The sequence below is a fragment of the Rattus norvegicus genome, chromosome X, assembly GCF_036323735.1.
Source record: "Rattus norvegicus strain BN/NHsdMcwi chromosome X, GRCr8, whole genome shotgun sequence".
NCBI classification, from domain to species: Eukaryota; Metazoa; Chordata; class Mammalia; order Rodentia; family Muridae; genus Rattus; species Rattus norvegicus.
In genome coordinates, this window is record NC_086039.1 from 155,098,727 (window position 1) to 155,124,724 (window position 25,998).

At 43.8% G+C, this 25,998-nt stretch overlaps 1 protein-coding gene and 1 non-coding gene across 8 annotated transcripts; both read right to left on the reverse strand.

Moving 5' to 3' along the window:
* Positions 1–3,351: 3,351 nt before the first annotated feature.
* On the reverse strand, positions 3,352–22,095 carry Gabre (gamma-aminobutyric acid type A receptor subunit epsilon). Of its 7 annotated transcripts, none has more exons than XM_063280287.1 (10): positions 21,920–22,095; positions 16,801–18,470; positions 16,342–16,409; positions 11,865–11,899; positions 11,679–11,768; positions 10,900–10,982; positions 9,601–9,738; positions 5,784–5,936; positions 5,468–5,667; positions 3,352–5,220 (listed from the first exon to the last, which is right to left on the reverse strand). In XM_063280287.1, exons 1-10 carry the CDS (start codon positions 21,973–21,975, stop codon positions 4,840–4,842), a joined length of 2,874 nt encoding a protein of 957 aa, XP_063136357.1. In that variant the 5' UTR covers positions 21,976–22,095; the 3' UTR covers positions 3,352–4,839. The 7 variants fall into 7 exon arrangements, 6 of the variants coding, with proteins under 6 accessions (XP_063136357.1, XP_038955956.1, NP_075579.1 ...); XR_005498058.2 differs by lacking the exons at positions 3,352–5,220; positions 5,468–5,667 and adding exons at positions 7,193–8,187; positions 8,369–8,571; positions 8,803–8,899 and having other exon boundaries at positions 5,801–5,936; positions 11,679–11,899; XM_039100028.2 differs by having other exon boundaries at positions 5,468–5,589; positions 11,679–11,899.
* Mir224 (microRNA 224) lies at positions 8,404–8,485 on the reverse strand. Its single transcript, NR_032111.1, has one exon. It is a non-coding gene; the product is annotated as a microRNA 224 (primary transcript).
* Positions 22,096–25,998: the final 3,903 nt, after the last annotated feature.

Consider the following 25,998-nt stretch of genomic DNA (forward strand, 5'->3'; position numbering starts at 1 on the left):
AGTATGGAGTTTTCCCAAATAGGTCCTTCACTTTAGTCTAATTAACATGATTTGGCTGAACTTTGAGTTTATCTTTGGAGATTTTCTATTTAACTCTTAGGTTCAGGGTTTATGGCTCTTCTGTGACTATAGAAGTAGATAAACTTTCATGTGTATGGATTTCTGGGCCAAAGAGTCCCTATGACTGGTAGTTACCTGTTGAACCTTGTTAATGACTTTGGGTATCTCTGGATTCTTTTGTGGGATAACAGTACTAACTAGTAAGAATTGGCCAATCCCACTTTCTGTATAGAGTCTTTGTTACTGTTTCAGCCTTCAAATGTGTGGCTCAGAAACTAGACTCTCCTCATTGGACTGTAACCACCATGAAATCTTCAGGATTTGGGCTTACTCACAGTGTGCATTCATTCATTTTTTTTACCGTGATATGCCTAAATTATGTCAAGATGAGAACAGTAAGGAATGTACTTGATGGGATAACTTTAAACAATAAAGGAAGGGAGAACAAGGAGAAAACTTTTACACAAAATGAAATCTGACATCTAACAAGAATAGAGTTGATCTGAGAATCAGCCAGGCATATGAGGACTGTAGTTCAAAGATTCACTGAAGGACATTCTCACACTATGTGCTCAGCCTTGAAGTAGGACCATCTCCTTGAAGGGACAGTATGGCTTTCAATGAAGCATATTAATGCCAAAATTTATCTCTTATTCATTTGAAATTCAAATGTAACTGGACAGTGATTTGATTTGCAGGACTGAGGGTTTTACATGAGTATAATAGCATGGCTACCTACTCATGCAGTCCTGTTTATCTGTTATTCTTATCAACAAGAGCCCAGTAGTAATGGATGTCTTAGGTCTTGAAGGAATTTAGTCAGTCACTTAGAAGTACTCTGGCTACACCAAGCTGCTTCTTAATTACCTAGGATTCATTTTCGCTTCATACATGGCTTTGCTTTCCTTTACTAAAGTGTCTGATTCACTGAGTAAAGATGCTTACTACCAAACCTGATGACCTGAGCAATTTCCAGAACCCACATGGTAAAAGGAGAGGGCTAACTCCCTGCAGATTGTTCCCTGATTTACACAGTACCCCCTGACACACACACATACACACAGAGAAAGAGAAAGAGAGAGTGGGGAGGGGACAGAGACAGAGAGAGTCATAAAATGTAGCATGCAAAGTACTGCTTTTCATATATACATAGATGCATACCTTTACAAACAGTCAGAATTCATCCTTTTGCCCACTAGTCTCCTGCTTTCTGACCAGTCCCCTCTTTTCTCTCTTTCATAGCACACATTTTTTTGTCCTGCTTTTTAGATCATGTCCTTCCCTTTCATGACTTCCTTTCTCGTTTAATGACCTACATCGACACCTCACCCACACATGAATAGACACATATAAAATTTTAAATTTATTTTGAGTTCAGAAACTGTTTCCAATTAAGAGTGACCTGTGACTGTAGATTTGTTTTATGCTATACTTTTTGAGTTTGTTATTATTTTAATATGACACATTTTAAGTTATTTACTTTGCAGTTTCTGGTATTTTATGTCATGTTTAGAGGGGTCTTTGCTATCCTGAGTATATAAACATATTAAATAGATATATTGAAATTTATTCTTCTTCACCTCCTATTCTCCTTTCTCTCTTCTTTCCTTTCATATTGAAACCACCACCTTTTAATTAGATATAAAAGGAAAGGAACACTTTGTTGTGTTTCAAATGCTTAAGTAGACATCTCTGTATTGTTTATATCAGAAAGTCTTCCACAAACTTTTCTGTGATATTTTGATCCTTTTTAGTCTCTAGATTTTGATGCTGATCTCCTTTGTTTTCTCTATTTAATAGCTAAAATGTCTAAATTATAATTGCCTTGTGTAAATTTACTATTGGCTGCATCCCATGGATTTTACTAATGTAACATTTTCCTCATTCATTTTTCAATTTCTTCATTGTTAAATACCTGATTACATGATTTTAAGATCTACAAATGGTAGGGACCTTAGGTTTTGTAAACTTTATTGTAAAACAATTATGAACTCTGTACTATTTCTGTGCTTCAAAGCACATTTAAATGTGTGTGCTCACAATATACATGTCTATTTTGCTTAGGAACCAGATGACCATTTCCCCTGTATTTCTTAATTGAAAAGCAAAAGGTGAGAAACATCTCCCATGTTCCACATGTTACATATTATTTGCAGTGAGTTGGGACATTTAGGTAGGAATATAGAAACTTTTTCATTTTTGTAGCCCTAGGGATTAAATCTGGGGCTTTGTGCATGCTAGGTAAGCACTCTACAAATGGTGTCGTGTTTCCAACCCAAGGAGATAGAGTTCTTATACAGAAAAGTTCTTGAATATCACAGTAAAGCTGTTATGACAAAATGTCAACTATTAACAGACACTTTTGGCTCCTCTGGGTTCCTGTTATTGTTTGATGCAGAAGTGTCATCAGGGCTAACATTCAATACACCTTCAGGAACTTCTTTTGAGAGGTAAACAACTTTGATCTCCAGCTTGACAAATTATTTCTACTTGGGGCAAGGGTATTAAGATTTCTGGAACATGACTCCACTCCACTCCTGGCAGATTATATCACAGTCTCCAGTACTGGTGGGTTGTATGATCAGAAAAAGTGCCTTCTGTAGAAGAGAATGGACACTAGTGGCATCTGGGTAGGATTTAGAATGAAAAGCACTACAAAAGGAACATGGAGGGTATGGAGGCAGGTCAAATAATGTTTGAAGGCAGCCACAGATTCTGGTGCTTTTGTCCCTTTCATCCCTAGTAATGAGAGAGTGGTATTTGGCCCATGTCTGGTAAGTGGAGAGCCAAATGATGGGTGAATGCTATGAAATGCTGGCTTCTGCCTATGACATGAACTCACAACAGCTGAGGACACCTATCCTGGGCTTGGCACAAGACTAGACCTGTCAACATTCCTCATGGGTGAAGGAAGGGCTCCTGGGATCATGCCCCTACCCGGGGAACTATTGAGTGTTGAGTACTGTTGCTGAGAGCATCAGGGATTCATGCTTTTCAGCTCTGTAGTTACTGGGGAGTTCTCAACACTCCAGAGGACATGTTCATGCAAGGCAACCCTTGTTATTTAAGTAGTCACAGAACCAACCAGTCAGAAAATACCATAAATACACATAAAATTTGGGTAGGAGAACTGTTGGGAAGAGTAGGCTTGGCAAGAGTAGAAAGGGGATAAAGAGGTGGCAGGTAGTGACCATGATCCAATTACACTGTGTGGTATATGAGATTGTCAAAGAATATATTTGATTTTAAACAAGATGCACGGGGATAGGGAGAAAATAGCCACACCTTGAATGTTTGCTGATACTTTTATTCATATATATCCCCTTTACAGATGGTGATGACTAGAAGCAGATGGATTTCCCAATCCCACCCACCCCCATAAAATACAGACACTGATTCTATTCAGCATATACAAGCATTGGGGCATATACAAATTCATCTCAGTGGGTTATTAGAGTCAAAGAGTTAAACCTGTGGAGCAGTCTGAGCACCTCAGGCCTAGTTATAGAGCAAGCCAGTGCTGAGAGGGACCTGTCGCTTTAGTCCTTGCTACTGGGGTGCCAGCAAGAGAAATAAAATTGAGTCATGCTTGACCAGAGCTGCCTAACCCTGCCATACCCTTTAACAGGTGACAGGGGGCTCCATATTGGCTTCCAGAAAGATCCAGAGTCCCATAGAAATCTGTGTCTCAAGGTTGCCATTTGTATCATGACAATCTGTGCCCAAAGATGTCACGGGGCTATAACAAGTTTCCAAATAGAAATGTTTTGTCAAAAGTACTTTGTCAAAGGGAAAATGTTATACAAATTTAAGGGAGTTCAATTGATTGCAATTGTGTGAGTGCCCCAGGGATGGCAGTGGACTGGCTTATGGGTCCAGGGACCAAGGAAGCAATCAAACCATTAGACTGTGCCTGAGGTGAGCACCAATCAGTGATAGGCAATGGCAGCTGCTCAACAGAGTGCTCTTGGTTTCTTGGTCCCTGGGAGACACAAAGCCTAGCACCTGGATCAGGGCTGGGAAAGTCACTGGGGAAGTTACAGAAAGAATCACAGGGATCAAGGAAGAGGAAGAAGGAGGCATACAAAGCAGGGGAAATTACAAACATTGCACACAAGAATAGATACCCATTAGATGAAGGGAACTGAATTGGGAGTGCAGATGGAGGCGGGGGGGGGGGGGGGAGAAGGAGATGACATGGCAGCAGAGACGGTTACTTTCCCAAACAGGCCCACTTGCTGGCTCCTCTCCTCCTACAGATAGTGGTGTGCGTGCGTGCGTGCGTGCGTGTGTGTGTGTGTGTGTGAGTGTGTGTGTGTGTGTGTGTGTGTGTGTGTGTGTGTAGAGGAAGAGAGAGCAGGGAGAAAAAATCAAATAGCCTGACTTAAAGACTTAAGGATGAGGACCTTCCTTCTGCTATACTGTTGTTGCTCTGTGCATTCTAGGGCTGAGCTTGAGCTGGGCCCCTTAGCACCACAAATGGTACCATGACCTCCTGGGGAAAAACAGTAACTGCAAACACAACCAAGAGATAGCTTATCTGCTCAATTGTGGGCACACTGAACATCATGGATACTCTTTGAAGAATAGAGAGGTGGGCTGTTACTTGAGAAGTGCTGTTTAAAAGATTGAGTGAAGGGGCCAACAAAAGGAGGAGCAGCAAAGACAAACTCTCCTCAGGCTTGCTGCTGTTGCTATTGTCTCCCAACTCCCTTGACAAAGGGGCTTAGGACCTCCTGGGGAACTGAGGTGATTGCCCCATGAGCTACCAGCTGGAGCCTACAGGTTAAGGCAAATCACCCAGTAGACCACATTAAAGAAGAAGAATGTAATGGGGAAAAGCACCCGCGAGTAGTTATCCAGGCGATAAACGTGGATGCAGATGCGGCCCCGCTGCCAGCTGTTGCCCTCACAACCAGGAACCATGCAGAAATACTTCCTGAGAACCCTGAAGCACACATAGCTTCGGCCACATCGCCTCCAGGGACACTGAGGTCTTCTTGATCTTGGAGACCACTGGTAACCCTCTTCAGCATTTTCCTCATAGGTAACAATCTCACACACAAACACTTCCTGCTGCTGACGAGCACGGGCACGAGCACGAGCACGAGTGCGGGCACGAGCACGAGTACGTGCATTAGCACGGCTATTGGTTGGAAACTGAAATAGAAAAATAAAGATAACAAAATGGTCAAGGGAAAGTGAGTCAAGAAGAAAAGTTGCCTAGAATTTCCTAGAAACTACACTCTCCACATCAGTTCTAGGCCTTCCTGGATATCACAGCAAGTTTATTTCCTCTATAACCCCAGGGAAATTCTCATCACTTGGAAAGGTAGTCACACAAGTGCCATAACCCTCCTATCTTCAGTCTAAAGTTTTGCTTCCCATACCAACACGTGGTTCTTACTTGGTAGAACTTTGGAGAAGCCTGTCGTTCAATATTATTGTAGGTCAGGAAGTTGAGCACAGTGAACTCTAGTAGAGTACAGAAGCACAAGACGAAACAAATTGCAATATAGAAGTCCAAAGCTGTGAGATAGGAGACACGAGGGAAATTCTTACGAGAAAAGGTACCCAGTGTGGCCATGGTGAGCACAGAACTGACCCCTATAAGAGCAAGGAGTGAAGGTGGGCTAAGCTCCTGACAGTGCTGCAGGACAACAGGAGAAGGCAATGTTAATCTATGACATATGATCACATTTAAGATCACCATACTTTCTTACCTACAGAGGCCCTGGCAGCAGCAGCTTCTATCTTGATCCAGAAGGACACCCAGGAAAGCATTGTGGTAACAGATGAAGGGATATAGTTTTGAAAGACAATGAAGCCAAACCTCCTGCTTACATTGAAGAAGAATGTCATGACCATGAAGTCACCTGAAAGACATCAAATACACCACTGCATTGCAGTACTGGCCTGATGTCCAGCATGGCACATATAGTGTGGCTCCCACCATCCAGCTCATGGGAAACCCTTTCAAAGTTCTATAATAAAGGCACAGTATTTCAGTGCAGCAAAGTAGAAACTCAGATATTTACTGTAAGACCCATTGCTAATTGAGAGATAAGCTGGTACAAGAGTATTAATAAACCTACTTTCAGTTAACTGATTCATTCTCCCAAAATCTGTTTTTCCCAGAGAAGCAGTAGTGAGAGAAAAGTTCAAAACAAATCAAACAAACAAGAAACAACCCCATAACCTTTACTTTCATGGTATTAAAACCTAATAGCTGATGGCTAGCTGAGACCCACAGAAATGCAATGTATAGTTTGTGATGTCACAACATTATCTGCACTGTTAGTCCTCATAGCATGCCCACTTGGGTTAGCCAAATATGACATATTCTGCTATATATGAGCTACATAATAGTGTCTACACTATGTATTCTGATTCTAAGACCTAACTGGATTTGACTCATACATATGCACACATACAACATGAATGCCTCACCTAAAACTAATTGAACTGCTTCCCAGTTTAGATACCACATATATTTATACTGGTAAGCAAATCCTGGACTCCCTCTTCTTAATCTATTACTGCTTAACCTAAATTCAATGTCCTAGGAAAATAGAATTAGATGAATATGAACTTGTCAGTCAAGCTTTAGATGTTAGGTTTGCAAAAGATTCAGACAGAAGGCAGTGTAGGCCTTCACATTCACTTGGGTATAATGACCTTCTCATGTATTTACTTTAGATAGAAATGGATCTTTCAGAAGTTGATCAAGCCTGTATTTCCAGCTGGCATATTCTGTTCCTAATGTTGCTTCTAATGCTCTTCATAATATTATGACTCCATGCTTAGTTTGCCCAGAGGATCACTTTTACTCTCCATGTCATTAGACATTAAATTGTCTCAACCATGGATTTTTCTGTGAAGTTAAGCCCTCAATTTCCAGTTCTGTGATGCAACAGCCACCTGTGACCTTAAATTAAATGGACCTTCAAGCTCCTGCCTGGAAGGGCTCATATAAAGCCTTTAACATAGCCCCTAGCCAACCAAGCCTGGCATAACATGGGAAACAATGGTGCTCAGTGACTTTTGATACCCCTGGTCAAAATAACCTTGGAAGGCAGACATAAACACTAAATGTCTAGACTGTAGACTATACAGAAAACAGACCATGTACCTGGCAAGTCTGAGTGGGCCCGTGAAGATCGAGAGCAACCTTTCCTCCTAGTGTTAGGAGACTTGACCTTGGAGGAACAAAGCTTCTCAGGTTCTTCAGAGAAAGGCAAATAAGTAGCTTATGGTCAGTGGGAAACTTCCTGCCTGAATACTAGAATTCCTCCGGCACTGCACCAGAAACCATTCTATGCTACTAGCCAGAATGACCAAATTATTAGTCTTTCTGTCCTGGAGACTTGACTGTGATTAAAAACTCCCTTAATATGTATGTCACAAGATGCATTGTGCTGTTGGGTTTCTCATTCTTTAAATTTTAGTCAGTCTGATTAAAGAAGAAATGTTTTATTTACTAAAAGCTGGAAATTGGACAAGAGAAGGATACTAATAAGTGTTTCTTTCATTCTGATGATTGAAGAAGCAATACCAATGGAAGAGAGGTATCTAGGACTGAAAGCCAAACCAAAACAAAATGGATTAAAGATGACTTTGGTTCTTACCTGCTTTGTCCAGATCATAGTTGATGGCTGCACTGTCAAAAGACACAATTAAAAGACTGCCCAGAGGACTAGTGAACTGAAGAACAAGAGAAGAAAAGGAACTAGGGAGGAGAGTCCCAATAGAATACAAATGTGTGCTCTAATGTTAACCCTAGATCTTTACATTTGACTTTTGAAAGAGTACCTTAAATTAATGTAAACTGGGTAGTTATAGGGGAAAAAGAACTAGATCTGATGGGTAAATGTTCCAGAAACTCCCATTTTAGATGAGCAAGAAGAATTTTCTGATGGAAAGAGACGTCTAGGGAAGAAAATAATCTCCTTGTAAGATGCTGACCTCTTGATCGTGGCAAGATTTCCTCAGAGGCTCAACAGCCACCAGTGAAGGATGGTTTACTTACTACAGACAAGGCTGCACTTTCTGAGAAGCTCCTGAAGCAGAAACTCTGCTGTAAGGTCCAAGATGGCCCAAGTTGCAGGGCACTGCTGCATTTAAACCCTGAAAAATGAGTACATGTGTGTTCTAGCTAGAAAGAAGTGCCCCAGGGTCAAACTGGGAGAGTTGGAACCTGACTCAAAAATAACTGACAGTGAAGACAGTATGAATTCAGAATAAGTAGTCTCTAGTCAATGAAAAAAGAAGACCTATTTCTTTCTCCACAGTAAGAGATGTTGCTTACCTACTGACATTGCTTCACTGATGATGCTGGCTCTGGGGCTTTGTAGTCACTAGGGCACCATTTTGAAACAATGCAAAAACCATCTACTAAACGGAACCACTAGTGACTTGAAAGCCCCTGAACCTTGTCTCTTCTGTCACTTCTGATGATGAGGCTCCACCTATCTGGACAAACTGAATACTAAGAGGCAGGCCCACATTTATCTAGAAGAAGAACAAGAACCCCAAGTCAAAGCAAGCAAGAAGGCTTTCTCAGAGTCCCAGGAACAGGACAAGCAGCACCCATCCCTGCCTAGTATTGTATAAGCAAAGCTTTAGTTGGGTTAGCATAAGCTGCCCCTCACCGAGTGACCAACAGTAGCAATAGCAGATTTTTTTATGTCATCATCACACAGAAGCAAAGCAAAATAAATGTCAAAAGTCTGGCTGGGTGACCTGATCCATCCACATTCTTGTCAGTACATGTGAAGAAGGTCCAGGGTTGCTCTCAGAGCTACCCTGAGAAGATTTCTTGGCTCCTCATTCAGATCACCTAGGAATACAAGCAAAGATGCTCACATCTATTTGGGAGATACAAGTTAAGAGACCCAGAATCTGCCCCTATTATCCTTGTCAGGAACAAGATCAGGAGGAAAAAACATGTTTATGTTGATTCCACTCTGAAGCCTCTGGTGAAAATATGTACTTTTCACAGTTGCTCCTTTAAGATAATATTACTGTAGCCATTGCACCTGAGTAACCATCTGCAGACTCCTCAATCCCTACTAGCCGCCATTGTCACTCTAGTTTCCACTTCTACCTCCTGCTAGGGTGGATCTTCCTTCCCACTCAACCAACTTGACCTGGTTCAGGATTTGGTAAAATCACACAGAGTACCCCTCCCCAATGTTGTCTAAGTTAGTCAGTGATATAAGAAAGAAATTAAATACAAAAGATCTAAAACTCAAAAGGTAGATTAACATACTGAAGGTTACAAAAATATATCTACTTACCCCGTCCTTCAAGGGGCTTGGCAAAGCACTTACTTCTTTGCAGATGAGACTGAGACATAGCTATGAAGTCTCAGTTTCCTCTGCAAACAGTTGTAAGTGTTTAGCATATATGAGAGAGAAGCGATGTCCTAGACAGTGTTTCCATAAGCTCTTTACATAGCATTGGTACAAATAGCCACTTCCAGTTGTTGGTACTACACCCTCAGACTCTGCCCAGCTCTAGCTCCCACTGCACACTTACCAACTGGGGTGGAGATGATTTCAGTTTTGTTGTTCACTCCTGTAAAATCAAACTCCAATAGCTTCCAAGTGTTCTTCGCATCGATTTTGAGTTTGAAATTCTCCCACTTGTATATCATCTCATGCTCATCATAGGAAACTGAAAACCAATGTGGAAAAGAGGAATGAATGAGACTGGGAAACCCAGTTGAGGGCCCCACAAGCATGGTGCTAGCTTGAGCCATGTTTTGGACTTTTGACTTTGGCTTCACCAGCTTTGAGACCCTGCCTTTGGCCCAGTTGTTGAAGTGCATTCAATAAGTACATTTGCCCTGGGCTTCGGATGCAAAGATGAGTAAGGCGTGAACCTACCCTCCAGCATTCACATTGCATTGAGTAAGGCCATATAGAATTGTGAGTTTGGGGGTTGCTCTGAAAAATCTCTACCCATGGAACAATTGGCAAAATAGGGAAAGATCTCTTGGGACCCACTTCCTAAAGCATGGGGCATTCACTTTAAGTTTTGAAAATAAACATTCTCAATAGAGATGAGGTTGAAGAAGGTGAAAGGGAAGCACAGAAAGGTGAATGTGGAAACAGCAAAACTTTAGGGAGACTATTTCACAGATAGGTTGTATAGCAGGAAGCAGCAGGGTCAGCTCATGAAGGGATTTGAGGTTCATTTTAAGGCATTTAGAATTGATCCAGGCGAGCAAAGAACACATTTGAAATGAGGAATGAAAGCTAATAATAGTCAGAATGCAGAGATGGAGGTGAGATCAATAGAGATTTGGAGGGAACACCAACAGGATGTGTGAACTGAGTAGATGTAGGAGGTCAATGAATGGGGCTGTCAGAGTTCTTGGCTTGGGTAGCTGGGTAAATGATGGCACCCTTCAATGAGGCAACACAGAAGCGACACATTTGCTTTGGAGGCAGGTGTTGGGAAGAAAAAAATGAATTTAGCTTAAGACACACTCTGTTTCAAAGTGAAGGTACTGTAGAAGTCCAAGCAGAAGATGATTAAAGCCCTGCATCAAGGCAGAGATGGAGAGGAGCAGGCATACTTCAGATATACTTCAGAAGCAGGTGACTAGCTTAAGGTAGAGCAAGGGTGAGGGAAGAATTCAACATAAAGCCAAAGCAATACACACACAGCACTGCTTACAGGAAAAGGGGTGATGATGGAAAATGGAGGCTTATAGCAACCCTGGCACCATCACAGGAAACAAGCAGAAGCAGAAAAATGTAAAAGGCAAAGATGAGCAAAAGTGGGGCCCAGCATATCTCTGGATCCCCAGAAACCTAAGAAGGTACTCACAGCTAGAGAAAGACAGAGGGCAAGAGTGAGAATCCATTGGAAAATTGAGCATGTGGAGTGAGCATCTTGCATCAATGGTCATCCTGGAAGGGAGAAAGGAGCCTCATTAGGCTGGCTCTTTGCACTGATATCTACTCAACATTGACCAGGTATCATATCTAATGAGTGCCATTAGTAGAATTTAAGACAAAAAGCCCAAAGGAATGATACAAAGAGAGGAAGAAGAACTTCTAAAATCTGACTACTAGGCTACATCATCAAAGAAGTACATGGGCCAGCCTAGATTGATTTTTCTTTCTTGTTCGTGCAGTGCTCTAGTCCTGTGCTACTTTGCACCACCTCCACATCCCATATTGCTGACACAAGCATCTCCTTCCAGGCATTCAATTTATGTATCCTAGTCCTGAATACTTTTCCAACCGATGTATTTATACTGTGCCTGGACAATTCTGTCACTGTGGGCGTGTCTTTAAATACTATGCCCATTTGGGATGGAATTATCTAGCTAATACAGTCAGGCCAGCACCTACCTTCTAGACTGTGGGGCAAATACAGCTCCATGATTACCAAAACACTTGGCATGCATCTTTAAAATCTTTTATTTAATATCTCAGTGTCTTATATTTGCACAGGAAGAGGTTGAATTCCTGATCTAGAAAAGCTGCACAGGGTTTTAGGAATATTATTCAGAATGATATATTTACTTAGGAGTCCCTAGCTAAAATTTTCTGGAAGAGTGAGAGAGCCCTAGAAAGTGAGACACTAAAGGCTTGACATACCTAACTGTGTACAACACTTTTCCATCCTTATGGATGAGAGCCATCTGGTTGGGTATGGTGATATCATACTCTTGGGTCCTCTTAGAATTCCTAAAAAAAGTATCCGGGATCCACAACTGGCTCACCACGTTGCCATGTAGAATAAGTGTCTCAAAGGTGTCATTGTAACGAAGACGCTCATCATACCAGGTCTGGTAGAAGATGATGTCAATGGAATATTCCTGGTGGGAAGGGACAGAAAACCATATACTTGGGGCTAAGTAGACAAAAGACAGTCACATGCAAATGTGGTGTTTGTCACTACTTATTAGGGATCCCTGAAGACAGCCTGGTAAAATTAATGGGACACTGGCCCAAGAAGCTGAAGAGGGATGAAGCACCTTCTTTTTAACCCAATTCTTTAGGTGTCAGCACTAAAGGGGGCTCAGATATTACCACAGCCAAGAAGCCAATCACATCCTGCTTGATTGGCACAACTAAGGGTGCTAAATACCCACAGTATGTAGTGAGCAATACCATTCTTCTACAGCTCAGAGCTGTAGAAAGGGTTGCTGTAAATGAGTTCCCTGCTGTCTCAAAGAAAAATCCTTTCTGCATTGTGGAAAAATTCAAAGCAAGTCTAAATCCTGTTCTGGAGAACCAATCATCAAAAGTGACATTTCACAGTTTTTGCTTTGTTTTCATTTGTTGTTTCATATGGGGTCTTATTACACAGCCTGGTACCATCTCAAAGTCGTAAGGATTCTGACTCATTTTCCTGGGAAGTTTCCTCAAACAGCTCTGCTGCCTTCTATAGCTGATATTGCAGCCTCTCCTCTCTAGCAATAGGCAAAGGCCTAATAGCATCGACATATCCTTAGGTTTGCATCCATCTAGGATTACAAAGAAGAAAGCAACTTATGTCTGGGTGCAGGAATTTTTCACTGTCATGTTCTGAAAAGAAAATAATATTCTCAAATAGGTAGCACATTGCATTCATAAAGAACAAAAACAAAAAAACAAAACCAAAAAAAAAAAAAAAACAAAACCCTGGGCTATAGTGGATCATCAGACAGCTGAACTCAGTACTTCATTACAATTACATAGGATAGTGGTGCTACTCTTACTAGGTCAACACGCTTTCAGCTCCTACACTGCAAATCAAAAAACCCAGCTCAAAAGTCCTCAGAAATGTATAAGCACACACAACTCATTGTACAAAGGAAAGGTTCCCTTTCAGCTTTTATTCATGGAGCACAGCTATTAATTAACCCCAACTATTCATTCCCCAGAATTATATTTTAAAATGAAATGATTTGATTCACAAGAGAAATGTCCATCTTTTGTCATGTTTTTTTCTTTAACAAAGAGAATTATGTTTGTGTTTTGTTTTATATTTCCTTTCACATAAGTGCCATAACCTCTGAAGAGTGTGCACATGGACAGATAGTTCCATGATTATGTGGTCTCTCTCTATATGGATCCCACAAACGTCTGTCAAACATCAAGAAGGATGTTTAATAGGAAGCACAAGAAGCAAGTTCATGTGCCTGACGCTTGTAAGGCAATACACAGTCGGCAATACAATTGTTATCAGTTTGAAGCAAGCACCAGACCTATGTACAATTAAAGGCTGGTTTTCTAATTTATTTTAAAAGTAAATAAACTGAGACTTGGAGCCACACTAGTGCTGCCACTCAGAGCACCTTTACCATGACCTTACCCTGTCATTGCCTTCACTTGCACCAAAAATAAGTGTCAGATGGCCTTCATGACACAAGCCTGTAATCTTAGATACTTGGGAAGTTGAGGCAGGAGGATAAAAAGTTCAAGCTACATCTGGGCTAAACTGAACCAAAGCAAGCCTGAGCAACAGAGTGAGACCCTGCCTCAATTTTTTTAAAAAAATGGTTACAAGTGGGGTCAATGACATACTTCAATGATAGAATATTTGTCTATCAAGAACAAGACACTGGTCAAAGAAACCCAGACCGTAAAGAGCATTAACACCCATCTGAGAAGAAGGAACAAAATTTCCAGCTGGCCTTTACTGCACTGAAGCAATAGGTACAGGAAGCAGTCATCAAACTGTTAGTAGCCAGAAAAGAAAGTAAAGGGCAAAGTGTTTCCCACAATGAACTAGAAAAGCCAGCACATAATGGCAAAGCTCCTGAACCTGTCCAGCCCTGTCCTGTCATGTTTTGTCCTGTCCTACCCCACGTACCCTTACAAAGAGCCTTCAAAGAATTTGCACCTTCCCAGGAGCTGGCAAAGTCTCATTCGTATCTCAGCACATGAACTATGTGGTGGTTGATGAGAAATCTTCCTCTCCTCCAGCCATGCTGTAGGTCTGCTATACCAAGTTCACAACAAGCATTTGCTGCTGTTTATGAAGATACCAATTATAAATTCTTCATACATCAACATACAACTAATGGTTTGCGGTTGAGTTTGACCAGTAACTAGAGATGGATCTCTTTTAGTTCAGCTAAAATAGAAATGTGGCATTTCAGAACTGCCTTGATTAGAATCAGCTTCAATAATTACCATAGTAAGAGCCAGCATTAGCAACTGGGAATGCTGTGACCAGGAAGTTTTATCTAGGCTAGTCACTCCTTTTTAAGGTCAGACTGGGTATTTTCTGAGTAAAGCAAGGGAATGAATAGAAATATTTTATTACAATGTACAGACAATAGTTTTAGGTTTCTCTAGGCTTCTCTCTACTATTCTACCTACCCAAGTGACTGGCGCCAAATACCCAGTTAACCAACTCCACTGAGTGGGCTGTTACCTCTTTGAACAAGAAACTTTGCTGAGACCATCAATTGCTTCAAATGTTGATGCCAGAAAAGGAGGCGTGGCTGCCACAGAGAACAACAGAGATAATTGATGCCATGATGTTGTCATGGTCTGTGGCTAAGTGGTAGACATACATGTTCTCCTCAATAAATCAATTAGAGGAAAGCAGGCTAAACAAGAACAGGGACTCACCCTTTTTAATTAAATGATGTGGAATTGTGTAAAACCCAAAACTTCTTGGGGGAAGTTATATATATAATATGAGGCTTTGGAAGGTTACAAAATAACCAACTTTTATGTCATGCTCTTGTTTCCATGGTGAACTAGCTCTGTGTCTATTATCAAGTTGAATGACTTCTGGATAATTAGACCGAACACTTAGGACATGTTGGGTGTAAGAACTCCTAGAAGCTCAGGTGAGACTGGTGCTAGCAGGATTAATAGGTATTGAACAAGGAGAGATGGTACATTTATGTATTATAAGTGGGGCTAATGGTCTGCTACAAGGATTCTTGCAGAGGATTAAAATTAGTTACCCCAAATTATGACCTACACAAATCGCCTGAGAAATTTTGTACTGCCTTTTGGTTTCATAGGACACTAATCCAGAATACAGAGCCAAGTAACTTAGGATCATTTGCTGTATTTATCACTGTGTGTGATCTCTCCTACTTATTAGCCTATGACATTTAGCCAACAGTAAGGTGAGAGTGAGCAGCTTATTAATGAGGCAACCAGTTAGTTTTCTAGAAATTAGAATGGCATAATAAAGAGTAAGGGCAGAGAATACCCCCACAAAAACATTGTGAGCCACACTTTTACCCAGTCTATGTATACAGCTTGACTCCCATCAAGGTTACTTACCTCTCAGTCCATCAGGATCACTCATCTCATCATCAGCTGCTGACTCTGAATCACATGGTGTTTATTAGGTGTCATTAAGATGTTAAGCCAAGCCCAGTGTTATTATGGAACTGGTTACCACAACCATTCTTTGTTAAATACTGCACATCTGAGTTATGCAGAGCAGCTTTTGTAATTCATTTTTGAGCTACCATATACTATATGTTCTTAACATCAAGTATTCCATAACAGAGAGAGCAAGACTAACATAAAACAATTGATTACCATGAAATATACTAGGGAAGATAAACTACATGTAATCCAGAAAAATGTGAGTGCCCAGAGCAATTAGTTACTATGTTCGTCGGAGAAGCTGCCTTGAACAAGATGCTATGTGAGCTGGAACCCTGAATGAATGAAAAAGTAAATCAATGGCATCTTGAACTTGCACAAAGGTCCAGCTCTGAGGTACAATGTTGTCTTAGAACGTGCATATTATAGTGTGGTTATAGTCTGTGGACTTTAAGGGGATGAAAAAGATCAGTCAATGCTTGCTAGATTGTGGGTTTGAACTATAAATACAAGAAGCACATTACCAAGGAAGCTTGCTCAGTAGGACTGGGCAAAGAACATTTGCATATTTCAGGTGGAAGCTGAAGAAAGTTAACTGGGGATCACATTGATAACAGGAAAGGGAAGGAGACAAAAGTACTAAGACAAAATTATAGGTATACGTGTACAGCCAGAAATGTCAACTACAGATTTAAGTTCATCAAATAAGTAGACAAAAGACAGGCATTTTATTGTGATATTTAGTTGCTTTATTGTTTTTATTTTGAATGAAAAACTGAAGATTAGAGTCAAAAATCCCAAAGGTCCTCTTCAGGCAGCAAAAGACTTACCTTTTCCATTCATGTTCTCAAGTTAATTGTGGTTAAAAATCCCCACCTGAACCCCCAAACAACAAAAGACTACCTGCTGTACTAGTAACACAAACAGCAGAAAGCAAACGGAAAAACTGTCATCAAAACTCTGTACTCACCATGTCTAGGATGGAAATAGGTCCGAGGCTGTTGACAAAGACTTTAACAGTGACCACGGTAGGCTTCTCTGTAAGATATGGATATAGTACAGGGTAAATGTCACATAGAGGCATGACACAAACAGGGAGTCATCGAAGGAGGGAAGAGGGCCAATCCTATTTCCTTTGCTCTTCTATGGAAGTTCCAGATCATGGACTACAAGGGCTAGTAGTCTTCAAATCATTCATCTTATTTTGGGATTGGAAAAACTGAGGGCAAAAGAATGGAAAAGTGTTAACTAAAGTCCATGGCATTCTTAACCTAGAGGAGCCATTGTGTCTTACCTGGTGGGCCTGCAGCAGTTGTTCTCTCTGAATGTGGCTGGCACCTTCATCTATAACCCATACTCATTGCCTACAACTATGTGTAAAACCTGCTTTTCCTTCAGGAGAGGAGGGAGCTTTCTTCCATTAACTCACCTCCAATGCTAGGGCGCAGTTTATGGTCGTAGTTGCTCAGGATGGTGTTAAGGATTTGAGAAGCTCTTGTCAGTTTTCCACGTGGGCGTTCAGTTGTATGATCAGCAGTGAGTTCTGTTTCTCTTGCTGGAAGCTTCTTTCCACTAGGCTGAGGCTCCAGCTGGGACTGGGGCTCCAGTTCCAGCTCTGGCTCCGGTTCTGGCTCAGGCTCCGGCTCCGGCTCCGGCTCCGGCTCCGGCTCCGGCTCCGGCTCCGGCTCCGGCTCCGGCTCAGGCTCAGGCTCAGGCTCAGGCTGGGGCTCCGGCAGGGGCTGGGGCTCTGGTTCCGGCTCCAGGTCCAGCTCCGACTCAGGCTCCGGCTGTGGCTCAGGCTCAGGCTCTGGCTGGGGCTCCAGCTGAGGCTCAGGTTCAGGTTCAGGTCCAGGTTCAGGTCCGGGCTCAGGCTGAGGCTCAGGATCTGGCTGGGGCTCAGGCTGGGGCTCAGGCTCAGGCTGGGGCTCCGGCTGAGGCTCAGGTTCAGGTTCGGGCTCGGGCTCGGGCTCGGGCTCGGGCTCGGGCTCGGGCTCGGGCTGGGGCTCGGGCTGGGGCTCGGGCTCAGGCTCAGGTTCTGGCTGGGGCTCTGGCTGAGGCTCGGGCTCGGGCTCGGGCTCGGGCTCAGGTTCGGGCTCCGGCTCCGGCTCCGGCTCCGGCTCCGGCTGGGGCTCAGGCTCAGGCTCAGGCTCAGGCTCAGGCTCAGGCTCAGGCTCAGGCTCGGGCTCGGGCTCGGGCTCGGGCTCAGGCTCAGGCTCAGGCTCAGGCTCAGGCTCCGGCTCCGGCTCCGGCTGGGGCTCAGGCTCCGGTTGGGGCTCCGGCTGGGGCTCCGGCTGGGGCTCCGGCTGGGGCTCCGGCTCAGGCTCAGGCTCAGGCTCCGGCTGGGGTCCTGGATGGGGCTCAGGATAGGGATGGGGACGGAGACGGAGACGGTGAAAGGGATGGAGACGTGGCTCAGGCTGAGGTTCAGGCTGCGGATGGGGATGGGGATCAGGCTGAGGTTTGGGGCGGGGTTGGCGCCCAGCCTGGACCTGGCCTGGGGTCTGGGGCTGAGGCTGGGGCTCAGGTTGGGGTTCTGGCTGAGGCTCCGGTTGGGGATCAGGCTGGGGATCAGGTTGGGGCTCGGGCAGGGGCAGTGGCAGGGGCCAAGGCAAAGGCTGGCGCCCAGCCAGAGGCTGAGGTTGAGGCTGGGGTTCTGGCTGGGGTTCTGGTTGGGGCTCAGGCTGGGGCTCCGGCTGGGGCTCAGGCTGGGGCTCCGGCTGGGGCTCCGGCTGGGGCTCCGGTTCGGGCTGAGGCTGAGGCAGGGGCCAAGGCAGGGGCTGGGGCAGAGGCTGGCGCCCAGCCAGGGGCTGTGGCTGCGGCTGCGGCTGTGGCTGTGGCTGCGGCTGTGGCTCAGGCTCCGGCAGAGGCTGGGGCTCCGGCAGAGGCTGGGGCTGGGGCAGAGGCTGGGGCTGGGAGCTAAAGACATCATCATGGCCAGGGGATTCCGACTGGGGCTGGGGCTGAGAGTCGAAGACTACATCATCTCCAGCAGGAGATTCAGGCGGAATCAGAGGTTGTGGCACAGGCTGAGGCTGAGGGCCAAAGACTACCTTATCTTGGGCAGGGGGTTTATTCTCCAGTTTAATGTGAGGTCCAACCCTAGAATATAAAAGCAAAAATTAAGCTCTAGCCTCCTATCACTAAGGGTTATGGTTGATGCCTTTTGGAACAGAAGGAAAACAAAATATTTACACCACAAAGCTTAATTAGTGAGAGGTAATAGCAAACTAACAGATAAAACTTGATAATTCCCTTTAAATTTTATTGCTCTTTGGAGACTTGTATGCAATTCTTTCATAATTCTTTATTTTAAGATGGTCAACAACAAATGACTAAATTTTCAAAGGCTGTGAAAGCAAGTAGGTGGGCATGGTTTCCGTTCACTCTGGCCAATAAGATGCTGTTACTAACCTTAGCCTCACATCTGCCTGAGCTGCAGCATCTGAGAAGAAGGGTCAGGCCAAAGGCCAGGACTGCTGAGGAATGCTTGGAAGCATATAGGATTGAAAATTTCTGGGACGGTTTTATAGCATATCGAGGTTACGATGTTGAGGAAGACAGGCTACAGAGCAGCACTTTGTGGCTTCCTGAAATGAGGAAATGGACAGCCAATAGGAGAGACTAACTTGGGTACCAGGACCAATAATGACAATAGCAAGTAGTAGTTCTAAGTAGTAGTTGTAGTAGTAGTTGTTGTTGTAGTAGTAGTAGTTGTAGTAGTAATAGTAAAAAACACTTTAGAAATCTATGGGCTAATATATGAAATCCCCTGATGGCACTAGGATATGAGAAGCAGTGATGAAAGGCACTACTGTGGTCATTTTCTGATACTTTACTTGTATAGTTATTATTTGAGCACTTTCATGTATATGGGTTCTAATTCAGTAAAAAGCCATTATAACATCATCATACCCATAATATATGGATCACGCTTGAGTCCTGATTTTTAAAATCAAAATTAGAAAAACATATACTAGATATTTGAACACTTACTGTGGAACTACAGCAAGAGCAAGTCATTCTTAAATATGTTTATTGGTGAAGCCCTTAATGCTATAATATTTACATACAAAATGATATGATGTCTGAGATTTATTTAAAAAAAACTAAGTTAAAATAGTGGTAGATAGGGGGCAGAGAAAACAAGTAACCATTAATTCATTCATTACTATTAAGGCTGGTGGTGGCTATATGGATATTCAGTTTGCTACATGTACTTGAAAAACTCAATTAAACGCCTTTGAAAAAACTCTCAGCACTAATTAACATTTGATGTTGAAAGGCAAGAGAGTGGTTTCCTTTAGGAGGATTTTAAGTTTGGTGACGCTTGGGGGTTGGGCAATTATTTCCTATATAGGTCCTGGTCACCTGATCATGTTTACTTTATGAAAATTTACTGAGCTGTTGTTCATTTATGATTGCTATGTTTTCATATTTGTGTATTACACTTCTAAAATGGAATGGTATTTTAAAGCCACAAGGCAACTTAATCCCTAAAATAAGAGCAGCAGAGTATGGTGAGCAGGTTCCTGTGGTGCAAACCAGAGGACTCGAAATTGGGCACCTAATTGCTGGGTATTTTTAATTTTTCTGTAGTGCTCTGAGCTTTAGAATAGTATAACTAGCATACAGATAGGCTAAGCTGGTGCCATTTTTCGTTCCTGGGCTAAGCAAAGACTAGGATTGGGGAAAGCATTTCTATTTTCACATGCCACATCTAGATGATGCCTTCTTCCCAAATGCTTTTCAAGTCTCCTAGGCATCTAGAGGCTAATTCCCTAGGCCAACACCCCTGGGGATCAGAGATCTACTAGGACTACAAGGGAAATGATGTGGGGGGAGTGGGGGTTGCTTTGATCCTTCGATTTGATTTAAACAAACAAATAACCACACCCTGAGACCTCTGGGGTTAAGAAGCTTCTGGCTATACATACACATCTCCAAAAAGCCACCAAACTCTTTTTCAAGGCTAGAAAGAATAAACCCTAGAAAACCACAGTGGACTAGTGGGATTTTCCAAGGAAGCTTTTCAGACATCTGCACTACCACCTTCCATATCTGGCTAAAGAGGGAAGCAAAGGAGCATGAGGAAGACCCTGGGTTTCTTTCTCAAATATGCTGGCATTTCAAATTTATTGTTGGACAAACTGATGCCCATTTCAGAAAGGGCTATGCTCAAAACCATACACCTGATTTGAAGCTGACCGTGAACCAAATCCAAGTTTGGCCCAACACACTCCACTGCCACCTCCCCTTTCCTGACATCACAGGTTGCCATGCTGACAGTGTGAGCACGTCAGTGTCTGCCCCCTCCCGCTGGATGGGCTGTTTTTCCCTCATAGCCCTCCCTTCTTCTTCACGCCCCCTCCCTTATCCTCGGCCATCTTTGGTCCCAGAAAAATCCCATCTAAATGGACATGAATAGCAAGAAATGGTTAGTACACATTTAGAAACATTTACCAAGACCCTTCTGAGGCCAGGCTCACCTTAGAGTACCAGAAAACCATCTGGGATCCACATACCTCTCCCCGAAGAGCTATATAACCTGGGTTGGGGAGAAGACACATTGCCCCTCCTCAAAACTAACGAATGAAAGACACAGGCTCAAATGCCATGGAGACTTCTAGAAGCCTCGACAGATCAGGAAGCTTAAGAACTTGTGACAGCTCACACCCCACAAGAAACAGTCTCCAATTAAAAACACACACACAAAACAGTCATCTTCCACCAAGAAGTCCTAGGGACACCCTTTTTACAAATGCCCAGGGTAAAGGGTTTAAGGGAGGGAGGCTGGCTGCTCAAGAGAAAGCAGAAAAAGGGAGGGGGCTAGAATTCCAGGCCACAAACCACAGACCTCAGAAAAGGAATGTTTTTATTCTTGGCCTGACTCAGGTCTGCCCCTAAGACCAAGCAGGATGCCGGGGGTGAGAAGGGGAGGGGAAGGTAGGTGGGGTGGAAACCCTTAGATAACCAAGGCTCAGGTTCCTGCCTGAAACTGGAAAGAAAACGAGCAAGGAGCAACGGGATGGGAAGCAAGTAAAGTCAGAGTTGCCTGGCATCGTGCCTGGTACTAGCAGGCGCTCCGAAAAAGAAAAAAAAAATGTGAGCAAGAGTGAATAGATTAGGAAACACTAAAACATTTCGAGGCACTTCAGCTCCCCCCAGCCCAGGAGCCACCTTCCCAAAAGTCCCCAGCACAGCCCCTGAGTTGTAAGCGTTAGCTCCAGCGGTTTCTGCGTGCCCTTTACCCTCTTCCTGCATTAGACTACTGGAGGAAACCAGGTGCTCTTGCTTCCTGGCCGACCGCTCCAGGGCTTTGAGGGCCAGCCGGAGTCCACGACGCCAAATGGACCGAACATGGTCCCACCTGACTTCCCCCGGCTCCCTGTCTTCAGCCCCGGATACCGGTCCTACAGAGGGGCCACGGGAGGGTAGCAAGCGTCGAGGGGACAAGGGACCAGGCTGGCCTGGCTGGGCACACGGGACCCCGGGGGTCCCGGAAGCCTGTTAGGCACAGAAGGCTCACCAGTCCCGGGATGGAGACTCACCTCCACTGGAGGGCCAGGAACATGTTGAGGAGCATCAGGAGAACTTTAGGCAACATCTCAGCGGTGCCTGGCACGACCACCTGTGTGGAGGTCGCAGCGCAGGTCTGGCTGTTCTGAGCGAGGTGGAGGGTTTTGTTGGGCTCCAACTTTCACTCCTCCCACTCGCCCCGCCCCAGTCGCGCTCCGCACCTTGGGCCCGCCCCCTGAGCCCCGATGGAAATCTCCGACGACGTGATCGCTGCGGCAGCGAGGAGCGAGGCTGGGGAGGGCGGGCAGGGGGTGGAGAGGAGGGAGCCCTGTCGCCAAGGCCCCCAGCCGCCAGCACTGCGGCGCTGCCAGACAGCCAGGGCGGGAGGGGCGCGGGAGGAGTAAGGAGGAGGCGAGCCTGCAGCGTGAGGCCCAGGGCTTGGGGAAAAACGCGCTAGCTAGCGGTTGTGGCCTGGGGAGCCTCCACTGGTGGGGGAGAAGTCACGCGCACAGGCGTTCCGGGTACTTTGCTGCGATCCCTTCCAGAGCCCTTGATGAGCTCTGAGGTCCTTGTGTTCTTCCTTACAACCTGTTGAGCCCCATCCATCTCCACATCTTCTCTTAGCCTCACTGATTTTTCCCAGTCTCATTCCAAACCCTCCAGCCCTTCAGAGCACATCTAAGGAAGCTGGACAACTCAGTACCGCCCTTAATGCAGGAACAAGAGATGCTTAGGGGTTCTCTCTAGTAACCTCTGGTCTGAACCATTCTACAGGTCAATTCCATGGGCACCTAGGGGACTAAGGAACAATCACTAGCAGAGGATCAGATAAAGGCATTCACTGGAAGACAATCCCACAGGGATACTGACTCAACACTGTTTTTTTAGGTTCAGCCTTGGGGCCTGGGTGTCAGAAGAGGCTTTCAACTCTCCACAATAGGGCAGGCAATTCTTTCCTTAGAGAATATTCCAGAGAATACCAGAAGAAATGAGAAAGCCTGTTTGGGGTGGGGGGTGTAGCATATCAAGAATCTCCAGCATCCTTGGAAATTTATTTATTTATTTAGCATACAGCCTCTGAATTGACTTCAGATATTTGCATGACAAGCTCTCATTGGACACCAGCAATATCCTCCTTTACCTGCTGTTCTATAAAGCACTTTGGGCCTGAAGGATCTGTGGAGAGGTTGTGTTGCAGCCCACTAATCTAATAAACCCTCTGCAACACCCTCCCTATTGCTTCCCTCTGCTCTGTCATGATCAGAGCACTGCTCTCTGCATTTTCATGGGCATTGCTTATAGAGAGTGGGTCTTTATCACTGAGGTAAGATTGTGGGGGTCACCACAACATGAGGAACTGTATTAAGGGTTGCAACATTAGGAGGGTTGAGAACCACTGATTCAGACTCTGTTGCAGCCGAGGAGAAACAACTGCAGAGCATATTTTTAGGCCCCTCCTGATACATAGATCCTTGGAAGAACTACGTTGGTCAGCATGGGCTCCATGTAATTTCACAGGGCTTCTCACTAACCCAAACATTATACAGTACTTTGCTGTCACTATCTTAAATTTCTTAAGAATTTCTAAACAAGCTGCCCTGTGTTTCATTTTCTTGACCCTTTGAAATGATATATCTGTTTTTTTCCTGGGCCTAGAATATGCTCTGGTGACTACTAGGCCCCATTCACTGTAAGAATGACTGAATCCTGGAGTCAAAATAGTTGGGTCTCTAGGTTCCTCCATCAGAAATTATTAGGCACTTTCTTATAGGTCGAATTTAGCCACTTTGCCAACATTCTCATAATCACATCTACAGTATAGCTATGAGAATGTGTGTGAATTACTGAGTTATTATTGTTTCCTTCTTCTTCAAATGTCCTCTATGTAGTAATCTTTACCAGTTCCTAGACCGGTTGATAGGGGACTATACAGAAAGAGAAGGAACTTGGAGATTTGAAATATAAGACCAAGGTTCAGGGGAGTCACAGTAATCCCAGGAAGCCTCTTTTTCATAATCTGTGCCTGTCACAAGAAGAAGAGGGGCTTCCAAGCTGCCAAAGTGCAGAGATGGGCATCCCTGGAGAATTTGAGACAGAAATGTGCAGTGATTGACAAAGAAACAGGAGGAGTTTGCCAGAAAGCATTTGTGTGAAGAGTAACTGTGGGAAAGTAAGGTGGATTGGGATGCTGGCCAATCTATTGCTAATACTGAATCTTGCCAAGAGACTGCATGTTATCCTGTGGGCAACAGGGATGTTTCAGAAGGGTATCGAGTGGGTACACTGCATATCAGAACTGTCCTTCAAGAGGAATTTAAAGAAAGAAAAAGATGGAAGAATCACAAGAGAGAGCAACTGTAGGGATCTCTAATAAATAAGACGAACAGTTCATTAGACTGTGTGTAGACAAAGGGGAGAAAGCTCTTCCCAGGAGATCAGGGTGCCCCCACAGAAATAGGAACATGAGAAGTGAAAGAAGAGCTTTTAGTTACTGCTGTGAAAACAGTTCCCTAGATTGCATTGTACTTTTTAATGCTCCATTAGAAGGAAAAATTTACATTTATTACTTAGGTTGTTGTATGTGTGTGCATGTGTATGTGTGTGCATGTGTATGTGTGTGCATGTATATATGTGTGCATGTGTGTGGAGGCATATTTTTCTCTTCTTGGCTATTTGTAATACAACTTATTATTCAAGCCACATCTAAACAAAATGTTCACATAGCAGCTGTGTTTTCATAACTAAACCAAACTAGCCATTGATCAGAATAACGGCAAGCACTCCCTTGTCTGTTGTGATTATCAAATTTAATAACAAACATCAAACTATTATGAGTCCTGCTTGTTGTGCATGTGGTTTAAGGATGAAGTCAGAGCTGCTAGTTTTAAAGCCTGTGTGTTCCTGCCCTAGGTTCGATCCACGAGAGCATGCACAGCATGCCTTCCCTCTTATACTAAGGGGAAAACACCAATTCACAAAGATCTTGAAAGACCCTTAGGTTGATAATTGCTTGGAATTTTAGAAGACTAAGATGCTGGAGACAGTTGGGAGTATTGAGCTAGAGAGGGTGTAATCTATATGATTGAGGTTAAGGAAGGGTCAAGCAGAAGACATTTGGGCTTCAGAATAAGTATTCTGACAGTGGAAGTAGAGATTGTATTGGCCAGTGCTCACGCATCTGCTGCAGATAGTGTGGACAGGGAGTGACCCCCAAATAGATTCTAACTAAATATTCATAAATAAATTAGCTTAGCATTTCTGGGCTCTAAATGTGTGTCAACACTCATGCATGCCTCAGACTCAACAGCAGACAGATAAAAATAAAGGACAGATAAAAATAAAGGTTACCTTTCTCCATGTCTCATAAGCCCCAGAAAGTGTCCCATCTCATGAGCAAAGTGGACACACTACATCTAGGAAGGACATTTTTATATCAGACATCCAAGCTCCTATTTCTCTTTTGAAGGATTTATTTAATTTTATGTGACTGAGGTGTTTTTGCCTGCATGTATAGCTATACTACTTGCCTGCCTGGATCCTGCGGAGGTCAGAAGTGGATAGTTGTGGATACTGACAATCCAACCTGGATCTTTTGTAAGAGCAGCTAGTGATTAACTGCTGAGTCATCTCCCCAGCCCTTCTTTTAACCTTTAAACTTAATATTTAAGTCTAATATGAAGCAGAGATGGAACTGAGCCTCGGCTCTTTGTAGCAATGTTTTGGAGGAAAGCTCTGTACATGCCAGAGCTCCTTTTCTTAAAGCACTTCTCCTGTTCCAATACCTCTTCTCTTTTGGGTATCCCTCTGCTGTTCAATAGAGTCAGGGCTGCCTCACTTTCTCGTAGATGCTCTTCTGGCATATAATAAAAGTTGGTAAAGTATTTGTCTGTGGGAAGTTTATAGTTGTAAAACAGGAAACAGGCAGTGCAGAGACAAGGAAATAGTTCTGATTATCTCCTGCACTAAATGCTACAGAGATGTTGAAATTGGTAATTTAGCTAAGAACCATAGCAGGAGATAACTGGGGAACCTCGATCTGGCCAGGGTGCAGGGGGCATCTTGGACTCCTGTTGGGCTTTCTGGGTAGTTAAAAAAGGTAGGGCAATCAGTT